The sequence below is a fragment of the Anoplopoma fimbria genome, chromosome 11 (genome assembly GCF_027596085.1).
Source record: "Anoplopoma fimbria isolate UVic2021 breed Golden Eagle Sablefish chromosome 11, Afim_UVic_2022, whole genome shotgun sequence".
NCBI lineage: Eukaryota > Metazoa > Chordata > Actinopteri > Perciformes > Anoplopomatidae > Anoplopoma > Anoplopoma fimbria.
The window spans coordinates 10,057,339-10,071,315 of record NC_072459.1 but is presented as its reverse complement, the minus strand read 5'-3'; the positions used below and the strand labels follow the sequence as shown (position 1 = coordinate 10,071,315).

Genomic DNA, 13,977 nt, shown 5'->3' with positions numbered 1-13,977 from the left:
CTTTGATAGGACCTCAGTGCACACACTTGTTCCCAACCTTCCTCTGGATTCATTTGACTTTTCTCAGTCCTTTACACTCGTTCTCTTTGTCTTTACCCACCCTTATATTTCTCTATTTTTCTCTGCAAGCCCTTTTCTTTTGTAGGCACACTTCTCCTGAAAATGTCAGCACACTTCGACTTCCCCCTTATTAAAAGGAGAAAATGTATTAGCATCCACACACGACCTACTCCCATTAATTAACATTTCATGAGGAAGCTGGACGCAGCGGTGCATGTTGATGAAAAAGAAGAATGGTTGTATCTGTGTCGAAATGGTATCTATGTTAATCTCTGAGATGATCAGGCCTTAATTACCATACATAATAAACGCATTGGTCACACTAGGTTGTAAAACACTGAAGCTAATAAGAGGTCCAGCTTTTCTGAGGAAGTGTTTCTTCATTAACTCCAACTTAAACAAGATTTGAAACCAAACGTCCCGTGTGTGACATATCAGCTGTGTGGGCTGAAATGAACCCGCGGCTTTAATTATCGCAATGTCCACAGATATTATAACGCTTTTCGCTCACCATTTCTTAACTTTATTAACACTGGAAACTCTCCGGTAAATGTTCTCTATGTTCTTAATTGCTTCACACTTGTTTCCCACTGTTCTGTCCAGGTCTTTGGGGTTTATTTAGGCAGAATGTTTCTGTCTTTGTCAGCCTGAGAGTGGATTTTAATGAGCCGCACTGCTAATAAGTAAAAAAGGAATATCATCACGCATGCTGTGAAGCAAATACAGTACATAAGGACACACACACATAATGTTATTACATAATCACACGACTACACATGCTCTCTTCAGGAAAGCACACAGAGGAGAGTGGAGGAGACCGTTGGTGTTGTTTTAGGCTGCTGTTGGAGACAAATTCCTTTCTTTTGCAGCTGAACTGAAGAATGTTGGTACGGAGAAAACAACAGTTTGATTTGAGTAACAGCTGTTTTAATGAGACCATTTAATCAAAACTCATCTCAAAGCAAATAGAGGAGTCCAAAGAGGCAAAAGCCCAAAAATGCAACTACATTAATCACCAGATGGGAACATTGTTTCCAAAAGTCACTTTAAATGAGTCAGCGAAAAATTTACTGAGATAAATTATTTTCCAGCAATTAGAACCGAAACGATGAATCGATTGAATTGATTCTTTGATGAATAACTTTTATAATCAATTGAAAATTGAAGTGATTTATGAATCAGAAACTATTTATATCACTGTAATCTGAATTTATTTGGGTTTCAGATTTTGAGGATTTACATCCTGCTCTAAGTGGTGATGGTTGACTTTTTTCACTATTTGAAGACATTTTATAGACTCAACAATTACTTGATTCATCCAAAAAGTAATCAACAGATTTATCTATAATGAAAATGACCATTGGTAACGGCAGCCCTTCAAGTACTTCTATAACAAACCACTGGCTCAGTCCCCGCTGCCCCACTGTGCGTCTATTTGGTACCGTGGACATTTTCAGACACAAGTAGAGTCGGGTAACAAAAAAATAAAAGCAAAGAGACGTGAGGCGACGTGGAGCAGAGTGTGAGTGAAAGCCGACACAGCGTTTTTTCCGTCTCTGTGCAGCGCGGCCTGGGGACAGTCATGCAAACAGTGTTCTTCACACTCCAGCATTTAGACGTGCTGCATTTAGGCAACGTGTGATGTTTTCATTTGCACACCCTATCAATAGCACATAAAAGAGAGAGTGTCTGACACCAAGGGTATAAATCTCTGTGCACTCACACTCAAACACAAAAGGAGGTGTAAACATGGCAGGTATGACAAGAACAAGAGGATGTATTTACTGTGGGAGATGAGTTCCACACGTGTCCTGTGTAATTAGGTGTGTGCAACTTGGCATTGTACACTCAAAAGATGCCAACCTACCATACATTTTCTGTTGCATAATTTCCACTTTGCTACTGGGAGCCTTCAGTGTCTCACACCACTGGTGTTCTCAGATTTCCCATTGTTGCCTCCTGCCTGGAGACAGCAGGTGGAAACCACAGCGTCCCCAACAAGCCCCAACGTTCATTAAAACGCTGGCTTATGTAACCAGGCATGGGACCAATAACTAAAGATTGCAATTTGGTATCTGTGATTAAATCAGCAGCTTATGTAATTGCTCATATTTTCCAGCTGTTCAGACATCTGATACTTTCCGGCTTATTGATTTCTGATGATTAAAGTATGTTTGTTTTTATGATCTTCATATCTTTGAATGACGTGAATATTACCAACTTTAGAAAAACAAAAGTAGAACCAATAGTAAAGATAATATTTTCCTTTTTTATCTAAATAACAAAAAATGAAATCTCTAGATTTTGAAGCGGATTAATTTGAACTCTAAACTAAGGCTGGGCGATAATTCAATATGAACATTTTATCGTATATTCAATGGAATCATATTGTGATATAGCAATATCATTATACACAATTACACTCTTTACTCACTCTTTACATTACCACTCAATTCAATTCAATTTGATTTTAACATTACCTGTGCCGGTCAGTGATTTAAATTCTGTCCAGAGCTTAAACGGAATAATTACAGCCACTTTACAGTACATATCGCTTTCCTGCTGTTATTTTGTCCAAATGGTGTTTTAAAGTAATTTTGAATAAAATTGAAATGAATACCTTGTTTAATATTTAGATATCCGTAATAATGTACAAATTGTTAATATCCCAGACTGTTCATCATGATTCATTTCTGGAAGTTTCATATGTGCTGTACAAGCGTAGATTTTTCTTGTGTTAATTAGCAAACTATTCTTGACATAATAACTTCAAGACTTGACTAATATTAATACATTACTTTATATTAACAACGTACTGATCTGTTGCGTTTACATGTATTCATTTACGCGGAAACGTTTGTCCAAAGCAGTGTTCAAATGAGTTAGCTACCAATCCACATTCGAGAATAAACCATTCAGACTGTGTTTTTAAATTCCTGACAAATCATAGAGACAATATCATGATTTTTTTTGTAAATTCCATATAAATTAATACTCATTATTGCTTTCATCATGAACAGACTCTTTACTGTGTTGCTATAAAACTACAGTCAAACCAATAGTAGTGAAATAAAAAAAACAATATATATTAAGAAAAATATGTGCACGTCACATGTGAAATTACCAGAGGCTGCGTCCGTCTGGGACATCTGCTCAGCCTGAAGTCATGTTGCTTTCTACTTAACAGTCAGAAAGATTGTGATTTGTGACTGAAGAGCCGCCGTATGTTCACAGCCCCTCGGTGCGGTGGCCTTACATAATCATAACGTCTGTAATCTAAAGAACGACCTGTTCCTCTGGGTTAATGACACAAACGGTCGTCTTTTAATCTGCCCTTTCTCTGACTTACATATTGTACAGAGTTACAAGTTAATTCACCACCCCCTGCCCGCCATAGCGGCCGCTCTCAGCAGCACGTGTAATGGCGCCGAACGAAGCTTGGCTCTAAGCTTTAATCTGCTTTCTGTGCAATAACATGTGGAGAGATTTGACATTGTGTAAGCTGCTGTAGCAGACGTGTTGGCTAGCTCTCCCAGCTGTTGCTGCAGGTTAGAGCCCGAGCTGCTGTGAAGGGTAATGGCTTGAGACTGGCGGGCTAATGGTGCGAGACACAGCTGATTTGTACGCTACTAGGCGAGGTTAATGCTACCAAGGCACTGGAAGTCTGAAAGTGGAGAGAAGTCAAGCTAAGACAAATTGTAGGTGACCAAATAAGTGAAATAAGAGGACAAATGTCCCCCAAACTTACTGCATCAGGACAGAGGCTGCAACTTTTGAAGGTAAAAACTAAACAAAGAAGCGTTCAGCTGTCACAGCTGCCAACAGCAGCACCATGAGAAAGGAGGAAATCAGGGATTTACCTTGTTTCAGCACACCTGTCAACGTGGTAGAGTGATGCAGAAACTCCCAGCAGCTCTGACTCTTTTCATCTGACTCACTCCCTCTTTTCTACGCAGGTGGATTTCGGGTAGATGACAGTTGACAGGTACCAATAAACCAGCGAGCCATCTTTGTTTTTTTTCTGCCTAAACAAGTGGAGCATCAACAATATGACCTCCTCTGGGATTTTAGTCGTGCAGCGACTGATTTTGTGCTCATATTCATGTCATCAAGATACAGCTTTGAGACAACAAAAGTTCAGATGGTTTATAAATGGTTTATTTAGCTTAAAAAGAAGGAAACATTTCTAAACCCTTTAAAGAACAATTAAAATCCAAAATTACTAAAGTTGGAGATACATGGTTTTGCTGGGCGACGGCAAAAGTCAGCACCATCAGTAGGTACCAGTAAAAATATCCCATTTTCCAAATCCATTAGGAATTAGCCAATGAAGGTTTATATGTGACATTTACATGAAAGATGAATCATCACATCTTTTCTGAGTTAAGATCTCATATCTAATAAACAAACAAACAAACAAACGGTGTCATCATACTGTAGATGTGTATGTGTAAAGAAAAACAGTAACTATACTTTTTTCCAAGATACATAGAAATGTTTTTTATGATCTACAAAGAGATTTTTATGTGTAAATATGTACGTTGCCAACAGTGTCCTGCTCCCATCTCTGATTGGCTGTGTGTCAGTGTTTTACAGTGCAGCGCAGACAAGCATGTCATTTTGTGTCTAATATGTAAAGACCTAAACGAGTGCCTCTTTAACACAGTCTCACCAAAAATGAACCATTTTAACTTGCATCAGAGGTGTTTGTGATCATTATTTTTCCACTGTCCTTTTGGCACCACAACGCCATATGTACTGCTGGCTAATTAGCTGAAGTCACCCGCACACATATAACTATCCTAACACACACAAGCACTTAGAATTCAGTTTTGGGAGGACCGCTGTGCTCTCTAATGACATTTTCTGAACACAGACAATCACAATTTATCAGACCTGAACTGGGCCTCCGGGTATCTCACTGACAAACTGCAGCTGAATTACAGATGACCTCATTTGGATACAGCTGAAAGTTAGCTACTGAGCTGGAAACAGTTGAGCTGCCAGTTTATATTTATAAAAAAGGTTCTATGTCGAAATTAAGCTTTTTCATCTGACTAGTCTAAATATGTTTAGAGAAGGATGAAGCATTGAGGATCTTCGTAAGAACACATTGTGTTTAGAGTAGGAGCAAGATATCATTGCAATACAATCTTTATTTTTGGGAATATATTCAGTATTTCAAGGGCATAAATTAATGTTTTGAGGGAAGAATTTAGATTTTAAGAGTGAATTAAAATTCAAATGAATGTTTCAGTAATTAACACCTACTGTACATAGATATGTATATGTTTGAGAAAATGTCATACCTAAGAACTTGTTTTCTCATGTGAGGGATAAACACTGCAGCCGCTCAATAATCAGCTTTTTGTGTAATTTACTCCATTTAATGTATTATCTTTAAATAATCCATTTCGTACAAACCACTGCTCACTTTCCCCGTCCTCCTCTTTTTCTCAGCGACATCCTCATTTTCACAGGAGCCCGTGGTTAATGATGCCTCTCGCTCGGCTCGTCACACCAATTAAGTCAACAGTGTAGGTTTCAGCGGAGTCAGTGTCAACAGTCCTGATGACTGCAGTAATGAGGGACGGAGGGTGGAGGGTGGCTGAACAGTTTATGTAGTTACTCACTTGATGAGATCTTTGTGGGAGTCTGACAGTGAAGTTCTTAGTTAAATTGTTTCTGGGCAGAATTAATGGGAAAGGGAACCACAAACTTTAGATTGAGGAGCTTGACGTGGAACTGCTTTTTATTAACTCTGTTTTCCTAACACCACTACTCCTCACCAGTGACTCTTCTTGAAGACTGGGACGACCAGCTTGTTATTTGCAGGTACAGAACTGTGGTCAGTCAAATCAGAGTTCATTCTTTATATGACTTTTATAATTCCTTTACTCCATAACATCCAAGTTTCTCTGTTTAAGTGTAGCAAAACCGCCTTATGACGTGCATATTTTAAAATCGACTTTATGCTAGAGCTGAAACAATTAATTGATTTGTCGATTAGTAGTTCCACAATAAATTAATCTGCAGCTAATTTTGATTTTCTTAGGCAAAAATGGGATTTGGAGCGTTCATTGACAAAACAACAATTTTAAGACGTTAAATTGAGCTTTAAGAAATTGTGACAAAAATGTTTATAGACCAAATGATTCATTCATTAATTTAGAAAATAATCGTCCTTTTCCAGAACATGTTGGTTGCTGTTTTTTCACTTCACATATGAGGGGTCGTTTGTTCTGACAGGCATATATAGGCTGAGTGGTTTATGTAACATTGAAGAGACTTTGATTTTGTGTGAATGATTTAGTCAGCCTTGACTGAGTCTTGAAAAATACAAATGTGAAAAAGATGAAACAAACATCCCACAATCAACTGGAGGAAAGAATATCCAGTAAGGCAAATCCACGTGATAAATCACACATATGGAGCGGGATGTATAAAAGAAAAGGCCATTTGAAATACATGAAATAAATGCAAACGCTCTGCAGCAGTGTTATTAATGAACAGGGCAAAAAGACAGATGGTTGGAAAGAGGATCTGCCAAAGAGAGTATAACAGCAATAAACCCATGTGAAGCCTCATCTCCCTGATCGCACCGACCAAATCTGTCACTGAGAAAGAAGTAATGTCACAAAAAAAACTGGAAAAACAACAAGATTTTATGAAGGAATTGATCTGGTCAAACATCCAGGCCTATTGTGCTCATGTAATCTGGTTGTGAAAACCACATTGTTTCTCTATGGATGAGTCACCTTCATTCACTGGATCCAGAATGATCCTTGACTGATAATACAGCACTATTTACCACCCACTCCTCACAATGTGCTGAATGAAAATCAGAGAGAAGAGAGAGCACTTTTCACTCAAATGCTAATGCAAACATCTCCCTCTCTCTCTTCATGCGAGCGGATCAAAGCATCTGCCGGACGGATGACGCCATTCACTCGCCGAGGCCGACACGAGGGTCACTCACAACCCACAGTGCAAAGGCTGTGAATGTGTGTGTGTGTGTGTGTGTGTGTGTGTGTGTGTGTGTGTGTGTGTGTGTGTGTGTGTGTGTGTGTGTGTGTGTGTGTGTGAGTAGGGACAGAAAGTGAAAATGTGTGTGTGTGTGTGTGTGTGTGTGTGTGTGTGTGTGTGTGTGTGTGTGTGTGTGTGTGTGTGTGTGTGTGTGTGTGTGTGTGTGTGTGTGTGTCTGAGCTCCAGGCCAGATTCATGAGAGTCATGACACCACACTGATTCAGAAGCTGAGTGGATGGAGGAGTGTAGTTGGAGTGATGAATGGATGGAGTGATGGATGGATGGATGGATGGATAGGTGTTAGTGAGTCATGTCATTCGCTGTGAGGCCAAAGAAGAAACACAATCAACAAGTTTCACTCCAAAGCAGAGAAACGTCCTTCCTCATTATCAGTCATAATGTTGATCATCATCCTGATTCATTAATTAATAATAGTCTATAAAACATCAGAAAACGGCAGAAATGTCCATTACAATGTCCTGTCCTCATTACTAACTACTACTAACCATAATCAAATCAATGCATATAAATATAGAATATCTTCTCCCATTTCTCATTTTCTCACCTTTTATGTATTATAATGACAACTGCCTTCAATCAGTCTGAATGCTACACTTGCTATGTAGTTAGCATTTAGCAACAGTACACATGATCCACTGGGACAAATGGATGATTTTGGTGTCAGCTGGTGTCATCATGGACAAGTTGACTGTTTGTCCCGAGGTCTTTTAACCTAAACTATGCTGCATGGGAACTGTTTTTATTGAGAAAAGGGTAGAAAAATTGACAAGAATTAAGAGAAATAAGTGCTTTGTTTGTGTATGAGCGAGTCCAGGACCGTATCATCATTTGGAAATTCAAACAGGTTCATTTATAAAAGGTCTCTGTATTCACTCTGCACCAAAGCCAGTTGTTGGCGGATAATGGCTCGAAAACAGGCAGAGCAAAATTCACAATGGCCACTTGAATGCAGGTGTCTGTGTGTGTCTGTGTGTCTGTATGTGTGTGTGTGAGAGAGAGCGAGAGAAGATAGAAGGATAAAGCAGAGGAGATGCATGGTTGAATAAAAAGAAGGTAGCTTAGGAGGGAAAATGAGCGATGGGTCTCGAGAGGATAGACACAAGACGAATGAGCCTTGAGAAAGAGGAGACGCCGATGCAGAGCGACTGCTTTGATGGAAGTTGATAGAAAACAAAGCGTTAAAAAAAAAAAAGTGCACTCTCGATCGCCTCGGTTTTCAACAGCCTCACTAAACGGCATTGACTTTTATTTTTCCCAACATTTCAATGACTTGTGATGTCTTTTAATTAGAGAGAACCTGAGAATCACAGCGAGGAGGTGCTGAACAAACACTGCAGTTAATGAATTGTCTTAGCTACATGGTTCTTGCTCGTGTAAACATGACAGGAAGTCTGTGTGGGTGTGCGTCTTAATTGGCGAAAGGGAACTCATTAGCAGGTCTTCAGTCTGGCGGAGCCAAAGCTCGGGAAGTGTCTAATTGTTTTTCTGTATGTTTTGCTTTCAAACTCTAACTCAATATAAAGTACATAAGTATTGGCATCAACAAATACTTTAGAATAATGTATATTATTAATGTATTAATTATGCAGTAATGTGTGCATTACTTTAACTTGCAGCTGGTAAAGCTGATTGTGTTTACTTTATATTCAGGTGGGAAACTTAACCTAGATAATATATTAGAATGTATGAGTTGTTAATAATCAATATGTATTATTTGTATAAATTGTATAAATAATCTTAAAAAGGGTAATTAAAAAAGATGAATTGGCAGAAATGGAATACAATATTCATAATTATGATTCAATCAGTGTATAATTACCTGAAACTAAGAATCGTAGTGTTCTTGTTAGCTTAGAAATACATTCATATCTACATAGGGAGCGGGTCGTTACCCATGGAGACCACCATCTTGCACCGCCATGTTTCTACAGCAGCCCAGAACGGACGCTGGATTTAGTTTGTTGCAATCTCCAACCTCACCACTAGATGCCACTAAATCTTACACACTGGGCATTTAATTAATAATTAAAGCTGTCAAATAAATGTTGTGGAATAAAAAGTCAATTTGCCTCCCAAATGTAAAAATCGTACCAAAAAGTACAGAATAACATAAAATAGGAATACTCAAGTAAAGTACCTCAGGTATAGTACTTGAGTAAATGTACCTAGTGACATCCCACCACTGTTTGTATGCACAATCTGTAGGTGCATTTGGGTTTTTGGCTTGTTGCGTGTAAGTACACAGACATCAGAGCATGCTGCTGCTGCTGCTGTGCTTGACCTCCGCTCTTATCTAACCAAGGACAGATCCCGTTCCTGGCTGGAGGGAAGAGGAGACTGAGGCTCAGCAGCTACAGCAGGGCTGCACTCCCACTCGAACAGAGTGAACCACAGAGGTCAGACTCCATCACTGATAAAAAACACCAACACTCTGCCCCGACAGCATCAGATAAGCTTTGGGGGAAAGAGAGGAGGCTAACGAGGGACGATGTTATCACACCTGATGTGTCCGAGCACGAAGCAGAGAAGTGCTCCGTGTGATATATGAACCGCAATAGAGGGTTGAATTATACAGGCTGATACAAAAGAAATCAATAAGATGATATATTGCAATATTGCAAAAAATACCTCTCATAATATATTATTGATACGCTGGTCTTCCAAGTGCTCTTTGAACTGGTCAGCCTGATGTTCTTTCATTAAGTCTGACAAGATGGCTGAGAGGTCGGAACCAAATGACCTTTTAAGTGCAATGACTGTGCCAACTTCAAATCTAAAGAGAATGATGGGACGACCAAACTCAATAAAAACTTCTCGATTAGGAATAACCCCATGAGATGTACCGTCTCGTTTTCAAAGGGGGTCACTTGTAGGTAGGGTTAGAAGAGATGGGGGAAAAAGTAAAACATTTCAGTGCTATGAATTCTGTGGTGTTTACATTTCAACATTATGTACTTAAAAGTGATTAAGTCATAATGAGGTATTCAGTTGCTTATTAGATTTAAATCTTTGGCCATTGCACTTCATCAAACGGATCATTATACCAATATACAGTACGTCTCTGTCACTATCAGTCAAACTGGATATAACAACAAAGGAGAAAAATCCCATTACATCCCAAAGATCTAAAACAACTGGAAAGTATTAAAAACGTTTGATAAGTCGGACTACTGAGCTTGTTGATGGAGCCATAGATGGCTATGTTTATATCAGAGGAGACGTACGGTTGATTACATTCATCTAAAAAATGAGTATGGATACCAACAACAGGTATTATCTTTCCAATGTTTACTAATGTAACATTCAGTTGGATTTGGAGTTTATATTCATAAATTCTTATTCCGCCACTAACAGTTGGTTTCAGTTGAACATTCTGTTGCTAGTAGCAACCGCCAGTGGCACAGTTCCATAGCAGTAGCAGTCTAATGCCTTGTTTACTGTTTGGCCAAAAGACTGACAAACTGACATTATTTCATCAGCCATTCTGACAGCTCTGTTACAAAGTAGGTCATCTTTTATCTGCAAGTCAGCTGAGTTTAGCTTAATGCTAATCTTTCATCGGTGACTTTGTTTCTTACTGTCATGAGGGACAATGTCATTAACTAGACAGCTATGCTACTTTTGTGAATCCAGTCTCCTTCATACCAAACCTTAAACCTTCATTGGAAGCGTATTTAGCTCGCCCCATAGCTGTGCACCTACACATAAAGTAAAGGGAGTTTTAGTTTTCTGTTGAACTTAATTAACACCTTCGAGGCATAGTATCCATGCTACCCTTGACATTCAAACTCTGCACTTCTTTTACTTAGTTTCTTAACAAAAATCATTACAACTGAAACTTTATTTTGTTGATAAATGCTTTATAATATCATTGATTCCTGCTTTTTTGGAAACATATCCTACCCTGTAAATTTTCTTTTACTAGAGTATGCATGCCGTACTCTCTTGTATAACAAATACACCCCCAACAATTGTTATAAGTTGTCCCAAGTTGAACTTACGTCTGTGTCAGGACCCTTGTCGGCTCCAGGACAGGAGAAGGTGACGAACTCATGGCACCGTTTGTGGACCACAAAACAGCACACTGGGAGAAAGAGAGAGAGGACCGTTTTAAGATTTATTACACAACAACAGTGCACACATAAAGTGCATTCAACCACCAAACGTGTCTCTTAAGGGGACAAAATGTAAACACACAGGACAAAAAGTATCATATCCTCGTTTTATCTGTTGTTTTGTGCGAGTTGTCTGACAAATTTATTGAGAGATAGAGAGAAACAGAAAGCTAAAGGCAGTATGAGAGAGACTGTTCATGTAAATCAATGCCAATCAACCTCAAAGAGAGTTTGACAAGCCTCTCCAGTATGGACACTCAAACAAACGCAGACAGACAAACAGTCTCACATGAATGCGCGCTCCCACACACACACCCACACAAAAAAAAAATGGCACTATATGATTTTGTGCATTCTGAAGCCGTCGGCTGTTTACAGCCTGTTTGGTTGATGCCCATTGCATCATCGTCTCCCACCGCACTGGGATCCGCCTCTACCAAAAGTGTCACTCAGCGTGACATGGCTGTCATGACACCTGACGCTGCTCTCAACGTCAGCGACATTTGGACATTGGCAAGGATCTGGAGGGAAAAAGCCAAAGCGTGGACATCAGTGACAGGCTGACTCCCTCTCCGACTCTCACTCTGTGTACCCAACTCTATTTTTTTCTCCTGCCATTGTTTGAAATTCCTCAATCGCTCTTTCTTTTTCATTCTCACACAATCTGTCTGCTTCACTCATTGTCAAGCTGCCTGCTTGTTCATGTGCACTTTTGTGCTCTCCCACCATTGTATCTGTGTGGTTTTTGTCTCTAACTCTGCCAGCTACTTCACAGTCGCCAGACAATCGGACGGCCATCGGTTAAACAAGGGAAATTTGTTTCCTGAGAAGCCCGAGAAACAGCAGGGGTTTCATCTGTCCATGCAAATTGCTGTACCGTATTTGGATAATTAGATACATTTTAGATGGATAGATAGATCTTCACTAATATGAGCACTGGTATCATCATCAGTATTTTCAGCATCATGATTCTTTCTATTATCGTAATCTTAATCCAACCCTGATACTCATTACAGCAATTCTCCCTGTATATGTGTGTCAGAGGTGCATATTCTCTTTCCACTGGTGTAGCGCTGAGCCAGTGGCAGCGTACGGTATGAATTAATCTCTCGCAGTAATAAAGAGGAAACGAAGCAGAGAGGGAGAGGAGGGGGGATGAAAAGCTCAGCAAAATAGAAGCCCAGAGTGATTTATCCCGGCTCTGAAGTTGTCACCTGTGCCATTTGTCATTTATATAATGCACGGTACGCCAAAAAAAAGATGACGTATGTTTTACACAGGTGTGAAGGTAGACGGTGGGAATTCCTAGGAACCAGGTAGTGGAGAATTTTCAGCGTGGCGCGGGATTTGACCCTAGGGATGGCAATGTATAACGGTCCAATTTGATCCAGGCTTTAAAATCTCAACAGCTTTTACGTTGATCGTCATGATATTTATACACCTCTGAAGATGACACAGATTGTACTGACTTTGGTTATTCCCTGACTTTTCCTCTAGCTCCATCAGCAGGTGACATTTTTGGCGTTTAGTAAAATATCACTATTAAGTTTGGTAAACATTTATGTCCCCTCAGGATCAATTCTCATCATTTTGGCATATTTTGTTTGTAGCACCATTATGTAGCACCAACTCCAATATGCCAGACACTTTGATCGACCAAATGTTTGCAAAACCAATGACATTCCCATCAGCCTCATCTTTAGCTTTTGTTTAGTGATAAGAGACAGTGTTAGCATGCTAACATGCCAAACCAAGATGATGAACATGCTTAACATATCATACACATCAATATTTGAAGTTAAACAGTACTTCTAAACAAATACTTCAAGTTTTTAGATCAAGTAGTTCATAAAAAACTAAGCTACAAAAATCAATTGGCTTCAGCTGTATTCCAACGTGTCAGACGAGGGCTGGGCAATAATTCAGGATAATAATTTATCAACTTTAATGGAATCATATCATAATAAAATCATATATCCAAATAAAGTGATGCATAACAACGTCCTTTTTATAATAACAACCCCATGCTTACTCAAGTTTCTCAGAAAAAATCATATTATTTATTATATATTTTCTCAATAGAATTTGAAAATACTCAGTACATTTTATTTGTCCAGTAAAGAGCATTGGCTTTGGATTTCATAAGGCTGAGAACCCCAGCCAGCACCCTTAAAAGGCATTAAAGGGCCTCTTAGGACTCAGAAAAGATGCAAAAACAGCCAGAGGGAATAAAAGCAGTGTTGAAATCACTCTTTATTTCCTTTTAAAAAACATATTTTCTATCTGTCACTGATAAATAGACTAACAATTGTTTTGGTATTGACCACAGAGCATTCATTCCAGCTTCACATCCACCTCCGACTCGCCTCACATTCAAACTTTCAATCCTCCGTGCCCACATCCTGCCCACTCTGCTGTCAACAGAATTAAAAAAAACAACAACATTTATTTCAATGCAAAACACATGAAATCTGCTGTGTTTAATATTCATCTTCTGTGCTTCAGTTTAATCAGCAGGATAAACAACCATATGGTTTCTCTTTTCCTCCCCAGCCTTCCTACAATATGTGAATCACGGGTGTAGTGACGTCCGTAGTTCCTCTCCCTCCATGCATCAGCACTCCTCACACCCTCAGCAGCCACACACCCACTCGTCCAACGCCGCCTGTGTTTAGTGCTGATCTCAGACCAGCTTGACTGTCTGCTGGTGCTGCAGTGTGGAGCTGAGCAGACTGACTTTGTCACTGATCTCAGT

At 39.4% G+C, this 13,977-nt stretch overlaps 1 protein-coding gene across 4 annotated transcripts in view; it reads right to left on the bottom strand.

Moving 5' to 3' along the window:
- The window catches only part of prkcab (protein kinase C, alpha, b), a 106,121-nt gene that overhangs the window by 53,470 nt on the left and 38,674 nt on the right, over positions 1-13,977 (bottom strand). For all 4 annotated transcript variants that reach the window (XM_054606935.1, XM_054606934.1, XM_054606937.1 and 1 more), the window contains exon 3: positions 11,109-11,191. In XM_054606935.1, coding sequence (XP_054462910.1) covers positions 11,109-11,191 — 83 coding nt within the window. The remainder of the gene's footprint in view (positions 1-11,108; positions 11,192-13,977) is intronic.